This window comes from Trematomus bernacchii, unplaced genomic scaffold (genome assembly GCF_902827165.1).
Source record: "Trematomus bernacchii unplaced genomic scaffold, fTreBer1.1, whole genome shotgun sequence".
NCBI classification, from domain to species: domain Eukaryota; kingdom Metazoa; phylum Chordata; class Actinopteri; order Perciformes; family Nototheniidae; genus Trematomus; species Trematomus bernacchii.
Genome location: NW_022987784.1, coordinates 1,015,759 through 1,032,867, shown reverse-complemented (window position 1 = coordinate 1,032,867; position 17,109 = coordinate 1,015,759). Strand labels below are relative to the sequence as shown.

The 17,109-nt window shown below is 41.5% G+C and overlaps 1 protein-coding gene across 1 annotated transcript in view; it reads left to right on the top strand.

The window, feature by feature from the left end:
* kcnq1.2 (potassium voltage-gated channel, KQT-like subfamily, member 1.2) overlaps positions 1–17,109 on the top strand; it is a 160,538-nt gene that overhangs the window by 29,259 nt on the left and 114,170 nt on the right. Inside the window, exons 10-12 of the mRNA XM_034149470.1 lie at positions 3,965–4,130; positions 8,850–8,903; positions 9,193–9,304. Coding sequence (XP_034005361.1) covers positions 3,965–4,130; positions 8,850–8,903; positions 9,193–9,304 — 332 coding nt within the window. The remainder of the gene's footprint in view (positions 1–3,964; positions 4,131–8,849; positions 8,904–9,192; positions 9,305–17,109) is intronic.

Genomic DNA, 17,109 nt, shown 5'->3' with positions numbered 1-17,109 from the left:
ACTCAGAGCTCACAGCTCCTCATATCTGTTCAGAAACTAGACAAAAGTTAAACAAGTACACACCACAGACTGCCTGTGTCATGGCGAATACAGTCGCTGCTTTATTTATGTCTGTATAGGCCGTTGTTGTGAGTGTGGACGGTCGGAGCATATACTGCGTTAGCTTAGCCGATCGCCATTCAGAAAACACGCATTTTAAAAGGTTTTTCGCCTGCAGACTTGTCAAAGCATTAATTCATGGTTTTTACTAACCGGTATCAGTATGTTGTTACTTCGGCATCATTTTGAAACGTGTATTATAATTAAATCACGGTCAAATACGTTCATCTTGTTGTAGTTGTAGCCCCCTTGCCAGCAATTCTCTCTCTAGTTTAGCAAACTCAGTCCGACTCAGCCCTGTTTGTTGGCCCCGATAGAACCTCGATTTTGTCGGGCCAGAAAAAAGGTGAAAAAGTAGCCCCGGGCCGGAACTAGGCATAGTGGAAACGCAACCAAAAACGGGCCCGGCACGACACGGCACGCTTAAACCGCGCTCCGCGCCATGGTGGAAATGCGCCAAAAGGCTATGGACAGACAATAAAAGCATAAAAATCGATAAAACATAGCTCAAACTGACTCGAAAGCGAGGGAAAAGAGGTGGGTCTTTAGGCGGGACTTAAAAGTTTGGAGGGTGGGTGACAATTTGACATGGGGGGGCAGGTCGTTCCAGAGCCTGGGGGCTATCGCTGAGAAGGCTCGGTCTTCCCTGGTCTTTTTCTTGGTTTTAGGGACTACTAGCAGCAGCTGATCAGCCGACCTCAAAGCCCTTGAGGGGGTGTACACCTTTAGGAGGTCGGAGATGTACTGAGGGGCCAGCCCATTAAGCGATTTAAAAACAAAAAATGGACAGGAATAATAATAATATAATTTGAGAAGACAGAAGTGTCCAGATTTGTTTTTTTTATCAGGGGTGCCACAACCGCTTGTTTGAAATAAACTGGCACAGAACCGGACTCTAGGCTGCTATTTATAATTGTATGGACATTAGATCCAATAGTGTCCCATATCTCTTTAAAAAGTTAAGGAGGGACTGGGTCTGTGGGACAAGATGAGACATTAGCAACAATGTCACTGAGAGATGACAACGACACAGGTCCAAACTGCTAGAAGACAGCCGTGCATGTGATGTCAATGGAGGGGTCAAAAGAGGGTGGTGAGATACAGGCTCTAATAGTGGAGATCTTGTCTATAGAAATGTTTCACACACCTCAGTTGAAGCTTCAATACAAGTGGATAAAGGAGAGTTTAACATAGCATCAATGGTTTTAAAAAGAACACAAGGTTTGTTTAAATGCCTAGAAATAATATCAGAAAAGTAACTCATCTTTTCAGCCTTTACAATGCTCTGATACTTTCTCCAACTCTCTTTTAAAATGTCATGAGTTACATGAAGCTTGTCCTTCTTCCACCTGCGCTCAGCCTGCCGGCAGCCTGGCAGCATGAGTGACGTCATTGAGCCAAGGTTCAGATTTAGCTCTGGGGCGCATGAGTTTAAGGGGAGAAAGAAAGGGCTGAGGTTAATTGCTCAGTGTCCAGGGAGTCAGAGGACATAGTACCAGACTGGGCTAAGTTTACAAATGCAGGGGAGAAACTAGCAGCAGTGGAAGGTTTCATCATACGACCGTGACGGACAGGAGCGCATGATTTAAGACTATGACAGGGCAGAATAAAATCAAATAGCACAGGCAGGTGATCTGATAAAGCTGCATCACACACATTGACATTTGAAATGTGCAGACCATGGGATAAGACTAGGTCTAATGTGTGCCCATGCTCTTGCGTGGGGCCAGAGACATGTTGTATGAAGTTAAAAGCATCTACAACATCAAGAAAGTCTTTAGCTAGTAGCTTAGAGATACAACAGACATGCACGTTTAAGGTACATCCGATAGAAGGGGGGGAGGGGAGTTTGTGTGTCCACCCTGGCCAAACTTCGCAAAAAAGCCCACATTTTCCTTGATCGTAAGCAGCTCGTGTCGGTTGTAGACTAACAGAGAGTCTATGGTCCTTGTCACTGAGCAAAACAGACACAGAACAAACACTAGTACTAAAGCAGAGAGGCTTGGACGGCCTGCCAGACAACCCGGCGCCATCTTGAGCCAAAGGATACCAGGATAAGATATACTGCATTCATTCGCATATGCGTCTCCTTATTAATATTTTAGCTGTAGACATTTCATTGTGAACTAGCAATTAATATATATCGTACCTCTCATAAAGGAGATTTTCAAGTAAACATGTGAAATAATGCTTTGAGAGGAGCTGAACATCAAGAAGTCCACAAAAGAGCTTTTCTCAGCCTCTCATCATGCAGAGCAGATTTGCATACGTGGCCCACATCGTATTGTGCCGCTCACCTTTCTCAACAATATTAGCTATGTTGTGCATAGGCCAGACAGCATAAAAGGGCAAGTTAAGTTCCCACAAACGTACACACACGTGGAAGGACACACACAAATACACATACACACAGCGAACCCCCCCTCTTCCCCGAAGGCCTGACTCCACCAGGATGACTTGAGGCCTTTGTGTCCGCGGGACAAAGACTCAGTCAGTTGAGATGATGTCACCGCAGCCTTTCTCATGGGAGTAAACCTTTGTCTAGCAGAACAACAACAAAAAAATCTTTGTGTAGCATTGAACCCACATGTATTGGGGAGAATGGAGGCTGCTTCCGCTCCTTTCTGTTTCAGCATGTGACTTTCTCCGCTGACTCTCCTCTCTCTCTCCCCTTTCTCTGGCTTTCAAGATTCCTGTCCAGTTTCTTCTCTTTTTAAACTGTCTTTTTCTTCCCTGCTCTTCCCGTCTCTTTTCCTCTGCCCCTCTCTTGGCTTGTCTATTTATTTCTCATTCTTGTTCGCAATGCTTTTTCTCTCAGTGTTTGTTACAGTTTCTTCATACCCTTCTATCTTTCATCCACCACCACCACCTCCTTCTCTCACCCGCTCTGCTAATGAGTCATTCAAACCTCGGGTATTTGGATTGAACTGCTGGCCTCTCGTCAGTGCCAATGTCTGATCCACTGAGTCCAAATAATTGAGTTTCCACATCCATGACGTGAGTGTTGGTCAGCGGGTCTAAAGAGTGGGCTGGAGGCACTATTTATGTCCTCAGAAACTCACTGACTCACACAGCACATAGCTATGATCGAGCTAAGAAGAGATTAAACGCATACCACTGATGTCACCAGCGTGCAAGCACATTTTGTGAGATAATGACCTATAACTAAAATACAAAAAGGTGATTTGTAATTTCATTGTGTTTGGCTAAGCATCGTTTTTTGTATCCCTTTGCTATAATGGCTGGTTGGCTTAGTTCACTCGTTCAGAGAAACAAATTGAAATTGAAAGCATTAGCAAGCAAAGCCATGCGGGAGGCTCTCAGCTATAAACAAGGGTGTCTAAAATAAAAGGTTTTGCTGCAGGCCATGAATCTGTAATACTATTCCATATATTTCTAAAATATTTGTAGAGTTGGCGGTTGATACCTAATAAAAAATCACTGACATGCCTGTCTGCACAGATAATACACAAAACGCAGCAAAATAACTAAATACAAATGTGAAATGACGTGCATCTCTGGAAAGAGGGACCCTACCTCGATTAGTGAAAGTGCACTGGATACAGAACAGTGAAAGACGCTTGCTGGTGAACAATTGGTGGATGAGCTCAGTAAGTACTACAGGACCACCACAATGTTACCACACCAACTACAGGTCTAGGTGTCTGTTGTACTGCCAGTTGAATGGCGAGTGAAGGACTGAGCCCTGGCCTCAAATACTGGCTATTGGGATGTACACGATATAGCTTGAACTAATTTTCAGAGAGATTGCGTGAAGTTAGAAGACTATTGTATGTGATTTAGAATTGGTTCAACAACACACTACTTGTTTAATTAATGGGTTAACGTTTCCTTTGTCTTTCAGAGAAGGGGCACCAAGAGGAGGAGGAAGTCCAGAGGAAATGGCTCTATGGGTCTTGCCACAGATAAAGCTGTATCGATCCCCCAGATCACCTACGATCATATTGACGACTCTGAGGAGAAGAAAGACGTCCCATATTTCCTGGGACGGCAAAGAGACAATAATGAAGGTAATGCACTGGAAAAAAGCTCTGCTCTTAGGATAAAGAAATGTACAGTATTTAAACTGATATCAAATAGGTATTAAGGGTTAATATATACCATTCATGTTGGATATACAAATACATATGTAAGAGAGGTAGTTCAAGAAGATGTCACACATACAATCAAAAGTCATTTATAATTATCAGCAAAACAACAAATTATTGAATTGTGATAGAAATAAAATATAATTCCTGGGGTTAGAAATTCAATCTTGACCTTGCAATGAGTTATTGTCACACATAGCAACTCTTCATGTTTTTCAGATCAAATCGGGTAACCTCTTTTGTATATTGCCTTGTTCCCAACAACTCCCAGACAAGCCAACTCGCCATGATAACCCATGAAAGCACTGAGCCCTGTTTTATTACTCCTCGAATAAACTGACTTCATTTTGGAGCTCTTCATGACGGCACTTTTATTTCAAACACTTCAAAAGCCGTGTTTTAGTTTTATATGGGACGTTTTTTGAAGGTGTTTTTTTAATTGCATTGATTACGCTTTAAAGATATCTTTGCTGCTTTATCCACAGTAATTCACTTTTTTTCTCATCCTCTTAACACAGTTTGGTTTGATGAAATAACGTTTGTAAAGGGCTGTTAAATTATGTCATGTGGCCTTCGAGGCCTTGGAAATCCATTATTTCAGTAAAAACGTGACGTGTTTTTGCATTCAGGATATTGTAATAGAATAAGCTCCAACTCCATGATGAATAACACTTTTATGGCATTTGCTTTGAAAGTATTAGCCTTCAGCTTGTAGCTTTCTCTTTAAAAGAGTTTCTCATAGTGAATCTCTGTAAAAAACAAATCTGATAATGCACTTATTTTAACACATTTACACTAGTTTGACGTCAAAACCTGGATGTGAGAATTGTTTTTTTTCTCTGTCACTTAGGCGTTCACACTTCACTCAGTGCTGCGGCTGCTGCTGCGTGACTACATGTCATGCTAAATCCTAATAACTGAATCATCTCATTATTATGTTTTATGTGGAGGTTTATATCGGTAAGACATATGCGAGCAGATCTGGCGTTGACAGAAGGTAGTCATTATTTTTGTACACTATTGGCTAAAACTCTCTCAGACATGCTATATATGGGTGTAAATAAAAGCACAAGTACATGCTTACAGAGCCAGTCCTATGGATGTCCTATTGAAGTTCCTATCATTGTGATATTGTCTTTGTGCATAGTCGTTGCAGAATAGACAACCTCTTTGGACATGGTTTTTGGAGCTTAGTCTTTTGTAAAAGATTGCAGTTTGTTTCTCTCAGTTCATACAAACACTGAAGATCTTTACACATTATGGGACGAGTGCTGGTTTCTCATTTTCACACAGTAAACCGAGGTCCTATTCTGATCCTCTTAAGGCCAAGATGGCTGCCAGGTGTCATCAGCAGGCCAGATGGAAGCCATTACACCCTCAGTGGTGATTAGAGGTCATGGTTACAAGCTCTTTACTGCTTCTCTTGTCCCCTCTGCTTTCCACAGACACTCACACTGGGCTTAAGTGGAAAAACTTTAAAATAGGCTCTTGTCAAGGTTACAAGTGGGAATTATTTGTTATACTACGTGCGGATTACCGGTATTGCTGCACTCAAACATGCCAAACCCTAAATTGGGTGTGTTTTTTTTTAGATCATTACAGATTATTGTGGTTCGTACTTGATGCCAGCACTTGGACATAACAATAGATTTCATTTTTTCAATGCAGGCCTCTACACATTATGAGATCGATAGCTGCGTGCAGTGGGTTTTACTTCCTGTCTTCAAAGCTATCCTCTCCAAATGAATTGACCCAGACTCCAGGTTAATAAATGCACTTTATGAGTTTTTCCTTGTCAAAGCGTGCCATCATTAAAAGGAGCTGTAGTGACATTAACTTGACATAAAGGCAGACGATCTCTAGAAGAGCAACCACTTATGAGAGGAAATGTTGTTTCCTGCTTAATTGAGAGGATCTTAGATAATGAAAGAAAACATATGTCTTGCATTTAAATGGGGGAAAAAGCAATCACAACAAACTGGTTAGATAGTAGTCAAAGCAGTAAAATATGCTGAACCCCTCGTGCTGAGACTATGGAGTGGAAAAGGGATTTGGCCATGCTGTGGGATGACATAAAAGCATGTGAAGAAGCCAGAGCCGGCAGCCTGCTGTCTCTAATGATGATGTGTGGAGTTGAAACAGCAGGAGACTGTATGATCTCTGCTTCAGATCCAGCCGTAAAACAGGCATCTGCAACGTCAACTGTCCGCACAACTGTGTCTGTGATGCTTTTTTTACATCTTGTTTTAACCACAATCAAAGAGTAATGTAAGCCTGACACACGTATGACTTTTGTTTGAGTTATAAAACAATTTTCCTATATAGCACTCTGGTTTAATTTAGGTTAATGAGTCAGCTAATATAAAGTAGGCTGCATGCGGTTTGGTTGTTTGTAAACTAATTAAAGTATAGCATTTAAAAGGAAATATGGATAAAAAGACAATTTATTTTGTTTACTTGAATGCAGCAGACAAATCGTCATATTTGAAGTTGATATGGCAAACATCTGCTTATTTATACATCCACCGCTTACAGAGCAACTTTAAAATTAATTTGGTTTCTGTCCACCTGGGGAATGCAAGTCCAATATGTTCTCTTCTTGTATCTCTGTTTTTTGCCTATACTCACTCCTGTGGGAAATATCAAGGTATTTGTCGTTAACTGAGGTTGTCTTCTTTTTGGTGCAGAACAGATAGTGAACAGTAGGTTGTTAGACTGAAAACAGCTGCCTGCTGTGGCCCAAAACAACACTCAAAGAGCATTAAGAGTGTACATAAACAGTAAAGTTGTCAGCCAGACGGATAAACAATGAGCTGAAAGTCACTATACAACTTTGTAAAGCTGATTCAGATGATGCATCTCTCTAATTTTAGAATTTCATACACTATTATTAGAAAAAAATAGATTATATCCGCTTTAATAAACAAATCAAATGGAGTGCTTAGCAACAGTCAAAGAAATGTATAATGTCAAGTATAAAAGTCTCCTTAAAAACAGTTGTGTTGCAAAGCAGGAACTGATAGGGATTGTTGACTTCATATGTTCAGAGGACATATCATAGTTGTGTACTTCAGCCGTGTTGCAGTCTCATATTAATAATATTTCCGCCTTTCTTTGCAGGAAAGACCGGAATGTTCAGAATGTTTAGTCCTTCTAAATCCACACAATTATGTGCACTAAATGGGATTTCCAGGGATTATGGGTTATGACATTTTGTCACAGAGATGATGTCTACAAATATTTGAGTGCACTCTGGTCGCATGGTAGCTTCCTCAGAATTCCTTTACATAATCTTGCATGTCAAGGCATACGCTGTGCACAAAATTAAGTGACAAGCAGTTAAGACTCTTTTATATATTATTCGTGTATGTAAAAAAAAGGCTGAGAATATAGCGCATTATGTAATCACCCTTTTACTGTTTAAGTACTTCTCATTCTCCTATTAAAAAGTCCTCTGTGTTAATCATTAGCTCGGCTGCCTTTTTCAATGTGGCCCAGACAGTATTTTAATTAGACTCACTGGCTGGCTGGGCCTTTGTCCCCAACCGGACCAAACCAGAGCCAAGCAGAGAGACTCACACTCGGTCCTGGGTTGACCCGGCCTGTTTTCTTTACCGGGTGTCCTGCCAGCTCCATGGGCGAGGACCAGAGGATTGGACAGGAGCCTAGGGGACCACGGGGACCCAGACTGGGACACTAAATAGAGCGGGGGGGGGGTTGTGGAGTTGATAAACGGCCATTGTGGAGCTCCAGTGGTCAGAAATAAACTGCTCATTGTTTGATTTAGTCAGTGTCCGGCTTATCGCTCCACTTATCTGTCTGGCCCCACCTTCCTCCCTGTCTGTGAGAATCTCTCAATGCAGCACCCTCTCTGTCTCTCTCTGTCTGTCCCTTTTTTTCTCTGCACTTAGTTTGCCTCTCTTTCTCTCCTGCCATTGGCTCGTACTCTCCCAGCTAAACACATTTGCACTGATGGGCCAGATAAAACTGCATATTGTTAATAAACCCTTATCCTGTTTGTGTAGCCGATAAGCCAGTTCACGTCTCCTTCATTGAACTGAAGCTGAGGCTAAAGGTGGCTGGTGGTTACCCTTCCTCCACTCTCTTTCTCTCCTTCCCTGCCTCTACTCTCCCTCTCTCAATCTCTTTCTCTGCTTCCGGATTTGACAATGTTAAAACAAACTCGATGATGGAATACGCGAGAGGTTGAATGGATTTTTGCTTGAATTGGACTGGTCATTCATACAGCTCTGCCTCTCCATTCTTTATCACAATGGAGGCCTGGTGGTTCGCTGGAGAGACTCGTCAAACTCGGCCGCTGACAGTCTGACGGCAGGTCAAGACCCCGCTACACATGTTGTTCTTTGCTGTTGTTTTTAGCCGTGCCAGCAGCCAGTCAGCGGCACTGTTGAACTGCAGGACTGCACTTTCTGTTTCCTCATATCAAAATATGCATCCCTAATATTCTCCAACAGAATATTGGACCTTAAAATAACAGAATCTCTTCTCAAATATAGAACTTTTACATCAAATGGTTGAATAATGAAAAAAACAACACTATGAAGTCCTTTTGTTTCAATTGTCTTCCCTTTATTCTTTCCCCCCCTTCTCTCTCCTGTTAATTCTTTCTGCGTGAATCAGGCCCTCCTCTACACTCGTGGTCGTCTTACACTCTGAGCTGCCCTGGCTCTCCAGGTATCTTTCTTTTTCCTTTTTGTTTACTTTTGTACTTCTCATACACACAAATAAATATGATGTACTTGGACCCCAACATTATCCTTTGTCCTTAACTATCATTGAAAGTAACTTTTAAATGTATTCCTCTATCATGTAATCTAGTTATGCACTGCAACTGCAACAATCCCCCCTTTTTCTTTTGCAATCCAAAATAATAAATAAAAACACAGAATTAAACATGTACCAAGTTTACATGGCCAACTATGAATGTATTGTAATTATAATCTGTTATCTCTGTCCTTTGCAGTGAGGAAGGAACATGATAACAGCACCTCCATCGACATCTCCCGCGCCAACAGCTTAAACGAGGATCTGGACTTCATGGTGGAGGACATTCCCCCGCCTGTGGTGAAACTGCAGTAAGTCCCTGAAAATGTCTCCGCTGCTCTTCTTTGCAGCCCCCAATTTCCCTCCGATCCATCACCCTGCGCTGACCTCCATTCTCTTGAACATATAGCAGTGATTTCCCTACTTGTGGTAGTACCTAAAGGCCTTTTGTCAGAGCAGAGAGCCCCTCTAGCTGCTCTCTAAATGAAGTCGTTTTGTTTAACTCTCTCGAGGGTTAAAGAGACTTCTCGAGGGCCTTGGCTGTATCAGGTACAGAGAGTTATAAAGGGGATTATCCTTTTAGACTTGAGGGAAATGTCAAAGAAATCCCTCTCAATAGGTTGTAGGAAATGTTAAGGTACCGGATGGCTTGTCAACAGATGCTTATAGGACTAAGAATTTGCCACTGTTTACTGCTGAAATACAAATAGGTTCCTTCCTCCCTCTGACCCCGGAAACTAAAATGTAATTCTGAATGTATTTGCTTTTGTTAACGTGTTGGAACTGAGCATGTCAGTAAATGCTCCTAAAAGCACTTTACTCCCCATTATTTCTCGACCATCTTCTGCCTTTTCCCCAGTATCAACAAAACATTGCTCCCACATTTTATTTCCCAAGTAAACTCTTATCAACATTTACTACAAGTGTTCACATTGAAGCAGAAGTGGAAATCCTTTTGCACATACAACAAGTCAACACAATTGTTTGGCTTAATCCCAGGAGTGGGAGACTGCTGTAGTTTCTTTCCCACTGGGAGCGAGTCATGGAGCTTCACTGCATACAGATTAGCTGATTATACTGAGCAGGCAGGTAATGCCAAGTCCTATACTGTAGGACCACATGCAGAAGGTTTAGATGCTTCACTTTATTATGGGCTTTAAAAAAAGATGACATGCTACTTGGGCCTGCCATGTTGTTGATGTTGTGAGTGTTTTGTTGTTCCCTTTCATTAATACAGATGATGGTGAATCCATAACGCCTGAGGTGACAGCTCATGTGTAGTGAAGGGTTAATATTGCAGTTTATCCTTTGTATGTGCTTTTAGTGTGTGTGTATATATTTGCCATGTTTTCATTTCTATCGACAGAGAGTACGTTATATTTCTGGGTTCTCCCTTAAGGTGTCAATGGGGTTGTTTGGGTTAGGGTTAGGGATGTCCCGATCACCTTTTTTTGCTCCCGATCCGATTCCGATCATTTGATTTTGACAATCTGCCGATACCGATTTTTCCCGATCCGATCTTTATGCAATGCATTAAGAGAAAAAAAAAGGTAACAGATAACGGCTGGTCATCCAACGCGATGAATTCAGCTATCTTGGCTGTTATCTTTTTGGCCTTTTCACTGTTCTGGGGTAGTTTCTCTTTCCTTTTAAAAGTCTCTGAAAGTGTCGGTTGTTTCAGTGCCGTTACCTGAGTGGCCGCTGTGTACTTGTCGTGTTGTTGTTGTTGGTGTTTGTATTAGATTGGTCATGTTGAACGTAGCTCTGTTCTTTCCACCACGCGGAACCTCCGCCTTGCAAACATTGCATCTGGCTGTTACACTGCCTTCGCTTTCAATTTTATAATACTTCCAAACTCCTGACATTTTCTCTGTCCCGACTCCCGAGTCACCAGCTGAACGTAGCCTCTCGTTAGCTTACTGCTACTATTAGACACTGCGCCCACTCTGTTGCCAGATTTGAGAGAAATAAGCAACCAGGTCTATGAAAACAAGCCCAAAAGAAGCAACACATACATGATGTTGTGTCATTTTAACCCAAAACTAAGGCCTCAGGATGACTTTAAGACGTGAACATGGTCATTTTTGTTTTGTAACATTAAATAAAATGTATAAAAATATTTTATAAAAAAAGAAAAAAAAATTCCGATCCCCGATTTTTTTCTCCCGATCCCCGATCACGTGAAAATCACGTGATCGGCTCCGATCCCCGATCACGTGATCGGATCGGGACATCCCTAGTTAGGGTTATATCTAATATCTTTAGGATAATAACTTGTTAATGTAAAAATAACAATAACAAACCCATTTTTACAGTAAAACAAGAGTTTTGAGCAGCGAACGCCTCTTCTCTCTCTTGGCAGTCTTTGACCAAGTGGCTCTGCTCCAGGACTCTTTTCTCCACAAGTCACTGTGCAGGCTCTCCTGCTTTCCTTCTTCTTTATTTTGTCCCTTTTCTCTACCCCTCCATCCTTCAGTCTGCCCTGATCTTATCTGCTGGTCAAAGGGAGAGCATGGAAAATGTCCTCCTTGATATACCAAAGAAATCACAGAAACCATTACCCACCACTCAAACTCCCATTAATCATTTTGAATTTGATATGAGCGCCACTCCCGGAACATTTGATTGCAGTTCTTCATATTTGAATGCCTTGGCTCTCTTTCCTTTTTCTTTTTATGAAACCAATCGCTTTTGGAAGTCTGGTTTTTGCTTTTAAGTATCAAGCAAGTATTATTTGTTTCTTATGCATTCACTTGTATGATGCATGCTACTGCTGTACATCTTAAAGCTTGTGCTTGCAGTAGATATTTTATAAACTGTTGCAAAGTTAAATCTACATCTATGCGTCATATTCTATAAAATCATCATTTTGTGAATGTATCTCTGAAAAGTCAACTTTCAAGGAGCCTTGCAAAAAACAGCATGAAATGATTAGTAGAAAAAGCATTCTGCCAGTCGGTTCAAAATGAACGTCCCTTGAGCAAATGTATCGATCATCCGGATATTCTTACAAACGATATCCTGTTTTAAAATTAGTTTAATGGTAATCCTTAAAAGAAAATTCCGCCTGTGTGATCTCATGGTCATAATGTTCATTTTTGTAGATGTCTTATTTATTGTTTTTTTTGTATGTTTGTCTGACCATTTGTGTTTGCATGTGGGTGTTGGACCTTTGGGTGTTGAATAGCTGCTGTCACTCTTCACTCAGCTGTAGGAGCCTGGCTCTGATTTGGGCCATCCTGGTTTGTTTAGCCCCTGGTGTCACGCCACCAAGGACAGCATGTCATTTGGCCTGGAGTTCACCAGATCCACCCATACTGCCTGAGGTTATTCATACACACCCTGAATCAGTTTTACTGTTGTTTTAGATATAGAATTGGGAGTTTTGCTGGCACTTTCTTCAGTGAAAGTTGGTGTTTGTTCAAACTGCCTTTATTCTACGTTTGTGGTTCCCCTATCACTTTTTTGACAGAACTATCTGGAACATTCCTTTGTTTCTTTTGGCTCTGTGGAAGCACACTATCCCCAAAATCAGCCTGTGGGTGTTTCTCAATCGCGAGTAAAGCTGCTTCAGAGCCACTATTTCAAGCATACTACGTCATCGAGTGCCGCCGAAGTACTGTTCCAATCTCCAGCATACTTGGAAATCTACCGAGCCCGGCGTACTCCGTTTGGAGAAATATCGAGGCTGCACATGAGTAGACTCCGCGGTCTTAAAATCCCCACAATGCTTTGCGCACGGACCAATTTCCCCAAATCTGTGGCGGAAGATGTAAGGCGGGGCCTCTCATATGACGCACACCTGCACACTTGCTAGCCTGTTCCACTCTTTGTTTTCCGAATGCCAGGAAGTATTCTTGCCTCGCTTCTGAAAGCAAGATGCTCGGCAGACATGTGCTACCAAGCAAGCGTACTCGCGATTGAGAAACACCCAGTGTGTGTGTGTTTGTTGACATGTGTGAGAGGCATCAATACAGCTGGCTGTGACGTCTCTGGGCTTCTGAAGAGGAAGTGGTGCAGGGCAGCGTCCGCACGCAATCATGTCTTCGCTCTTCTGAACCCAAAACATACACACACACCTACATAAACACACACAAGCATGCTCCTTTTCCCCCCTGAGAAGACAAAACTGAATTTTTGCCTTGTTTGTTTGTTTAAACCAGCGCATGGTGATTTGTTGGATTTTATCAAAATATCTCAAATAGAAGAAAAAAAACATACACTTGTTCCCCTACCATCAACATCCTCTTTCCCTTCAAACTGTAAACACTTTCTTCACTATTTGTTTACTTTGGCATGTGTAAATGAGGCTTGATTTGCTATGATTCAGATTGCCATGATACAGTGTGTGAACAGTTCATTTTGTGGTTGATTTCTAAGATTGACTGGTTAGCTGTAGAATGAAATCATATGAAACCATAGCCGGGCTGCGGTTCTTAAATCCACCACAAAGCAGATGGACATTCAACCTCTTGGAAAATGACTTTATGTTTCCAAGAACACCTTTTAGGCCAGAAGAAAAGAGGAAGACCCTTTTTAACTGTTTGCAGAGAATGTGTCCTCTCTATCTTTCTACATGCTCTCTGTGCCTGTACCCACAAATAGTTCCTTTTGGTTTTTCTTTAGCAGCACCAGATCCGTAATATCTGTCGTCTTGTGACCTGAGGCAGTCGGCCCTTCCTCCTGCTGGGTGTGTCCAGCTTCTCCGCCCACTCCTCCTCCTCCTCCTCCTTCTTGTGTCCTCTCAGACCTGTAAAAGCCTGCATGGGCCACCTGCAGGCAGCTTTTAATTAGTTCCCCTCTTACAAGCTAGCAGGAGATAAACAATGAAAACCCACTGCAGCGCCACAGGAGGGATTGCAGGCGGAGACACATGCATCACGGCCTGTCCTCTTCAAGTAGGGGCCTCTCTCTGCTGAGCAACTGGCGTCTTTTGTGCAGAGCTCTGAACAAATTGACTTTTTGTCTGTGTGGCCCCTGCATGCCTGTCTTGCACACTGTACTCTGATATTGATGGCATGGAGGGGTGTTTCAAACATATGGTGTTTAGTCAAGAGGCAAAGAAACATATAAATATACCCACATTTACCTTAACTTTGTGCCCCAAAACATGTGGTGATTGAGTTATTTTATGGGTATTATATGCAAGGTTAAAATGTGTGTCTAATGTGAGAATATCCAGTTAATCCTCTTGATATTTTTGGCTTTACTGCCAAGAATTTGAATGACAAACTACACAAGGCATGGGCCCCAATATGAGCACAATCACAAGACACATGTGCACACAGACAAATGGATGGGGTAAGATCCGTGACCTCCTGCCCTGCTGCGAGAGAAACTGCCCGGGTGCTGCTGCTTTATGAAAAGATTGAGAAAGAACCATAGGAAGAAAAGAACAAATTGTGCCCCGGTTTCTTGACTTTCTGCCAATTTCTAGAGCATAAAAAGACAGAAAATAGTCTTGGTGCAGTCAAACATTCACTTAGTGATTCATATTGTCTGCTCAAAAGAGCTGTACATGTTGGGATTCAGTACTTAATCTCATTACACACTGTGCTTTTTATGTGGTTGCTGACCTCCATTCTACCTTTGGATGCATTAGAAACAGTTAAACTGCTCTCACTCCAAAATGCAACCAGCATACAGTAAATGCTACAGTTAGGAAGCCAGTACATTACAGTCAGAACTGGATTTGTCTTGTTCTTACAGGATATACTTTGGGCTTCGATTCTTGCAGTGTGTACAAGCCTCCAGTCAAAACTTGTCAACATTTGAATACACACTTCCGTTGCTTTTATTGTGCAATGTCATGCGACTAGTTTTGTATGTTGGATAGTGGGGCATATTTGACCTGTGATTGTTTACTGTATATTATTTTTACTTTGGATGGATAGGATCAAATTCTAAACTCTAATAAGCTCCCAGAATGCATAAGAACTTGAATTTCACAACAACATTATAGCAATCCATGCAGTGATTTCAGTGTAATCAGGAATAACTTCCCTGGTACAGTAGATACGTAGCTTCGACTTACAATGTCCCTTTTTAAGTTGCTGGGCTGAAAAACAGAACCGTGTCCTGTTTGTTTTCGAGTGCATTGCATTACACTGAGATGAAACTAGTCCGTTTTTTTCGGGAAACATTAAACAGAACAAGAGCTTGCTTTACAAAATTAAAATGACGGTCAGACTCCTGGATGCTTTGACATGCGGTTTGCAGTTCTTTTTAGCCATCATTTTTTACACTTACAGTGTTCATTTAGAAGCCTCAAACAGTGACCCAAAACGCAGCTAGAGACTTCTTCCTGTTAACATTCTGCCAAGCATGCTGTGGTGGCCAGTGCTACTGTGCAGATGATGTTTACTGTGCACTTTTACCCATTTCTACATCATTCCAGATCCCAATTGACTTTCTGTTATGATTCAACTTGCACATGCACGAGCAGGAGAAAGCCCAGTGTTACAGCATTGCTGCCTACTGCCATAAATGTTATCTAAACAGTGTTTACTTTTGAGTATTTTATAGATCTCAGAAAAAATATATACGGTATGTTATACTAAGGCACACATGAAAACAGTAATGTTAATGTCCTTCCTTGGGGGGAGATCATTGGAGCTACTGGAGCAAAAACAGACTTTTCGAGCCATCTGTTATGATATACGTGACACCCAGGGCAATAAAAAAACATTTTTATGAAGGCCTAATTAAAGAGTGCGTTAGTCGGGCTTGACACTGGCCATCCTGTATTAATGAAGGCCCACATGCTGCTGTTATAAGGGGTGAGAGTGTTTACTCCCCCCTCGGTGGTGTTTGTGGTTCTGGGAAGTTTTTATGACGAGGGACCATCGGTGATTAGGAGAATCGTCAGCTTTATTACCCCTCGCCGCAAGTTGGAAAATGAGTCAGCAAGCAAGTACTTCATAAGTAAACTGTACGGCCCAAATAAAAAGACACACTCACCAACATCATTTCAGACTGATGCACCCAGATTATTGACTGCTCTGTGTGCAGTGGTTGGAAATGATATGAGCGACACTGTTAACTCCACTTAAGTCTGCCTGGCTTGGAAACAGTGGTGATTGAATTGAGCCTGTCACAGCATGCTGGTTTGGTTAGGGTGCTGGTGGGGTGCGGTGGATCAGGGTTCAATCAGGAATCAGAGTAAATCAGAATGGGCCAGGCCTGGAGGAGCATTCACAGCTGCTTTGGTTCATAACCCATAGTTCAGTACGCAATGTGTTTCCCTTTTTAACAAGAAATTCATGCTGATTTTATTGCAGTCCGTTGATGTTTTTAATAATTTAATACTAAACTCATAGCTGAAGCTTGTATTCACTCTTAATAATGAGAAACACTTCTGTTATTATGTTTTTTTTTACACCTACACTGTATTTGGTCATCCTGACACTGGCTGAAAGCTAATAAGAAATGTTGGAATGATTTGTGTCTGTGGCAGAAACATAGTGTATGTGTTTGCATCTGGAGGGTTTATGTGTATGTACATTTGGCCTTGGGGTTAATTTTAAATCTGCAAAAGTATCTCCTCTGTGCCTAGCTTTGCTTTGTCTTTGTCATCAGTGTCTCTTTGCTATGACCAAAAAAACAAAACAGATAATGGGAAAGGAAACGGAATCAGGAAATTACTGTTTTCACAACATGAATCACAAAAAAACGGAATAGTGTTTGTTTTGATTAGCTGAGTGCTGTTAACAATTACACTCTCACATGATCACGTTAATGACGGCTAGTGTTTTTGTTAGTTCCCTTCATTATCATTTAATGGTTCCATTCATCACTTTGATCATCTATTTGGAATGTATTTATTTAATACAGTTTGTCCTAATAGTTTGCAGAATTATGATATTGAGGATAAATATACAAATTAAGCCAAAGAACCAACATCATTACGCACAGATTAAACTATTAGGACCTCATGATTGGAAGTAAAAACAAGGTAGCTTGAGGGTATTTATTTCCACACAAACACAGCCATGAATAATCTGATGATGAACTCCAGATGATTAAGAAATGTGTCATTCATTATTATACTCTCTGGATCACATTTATTACTGAAGAGGAAGCTAACACGCTTTTTTATTTATGGGGTAGAAAGACG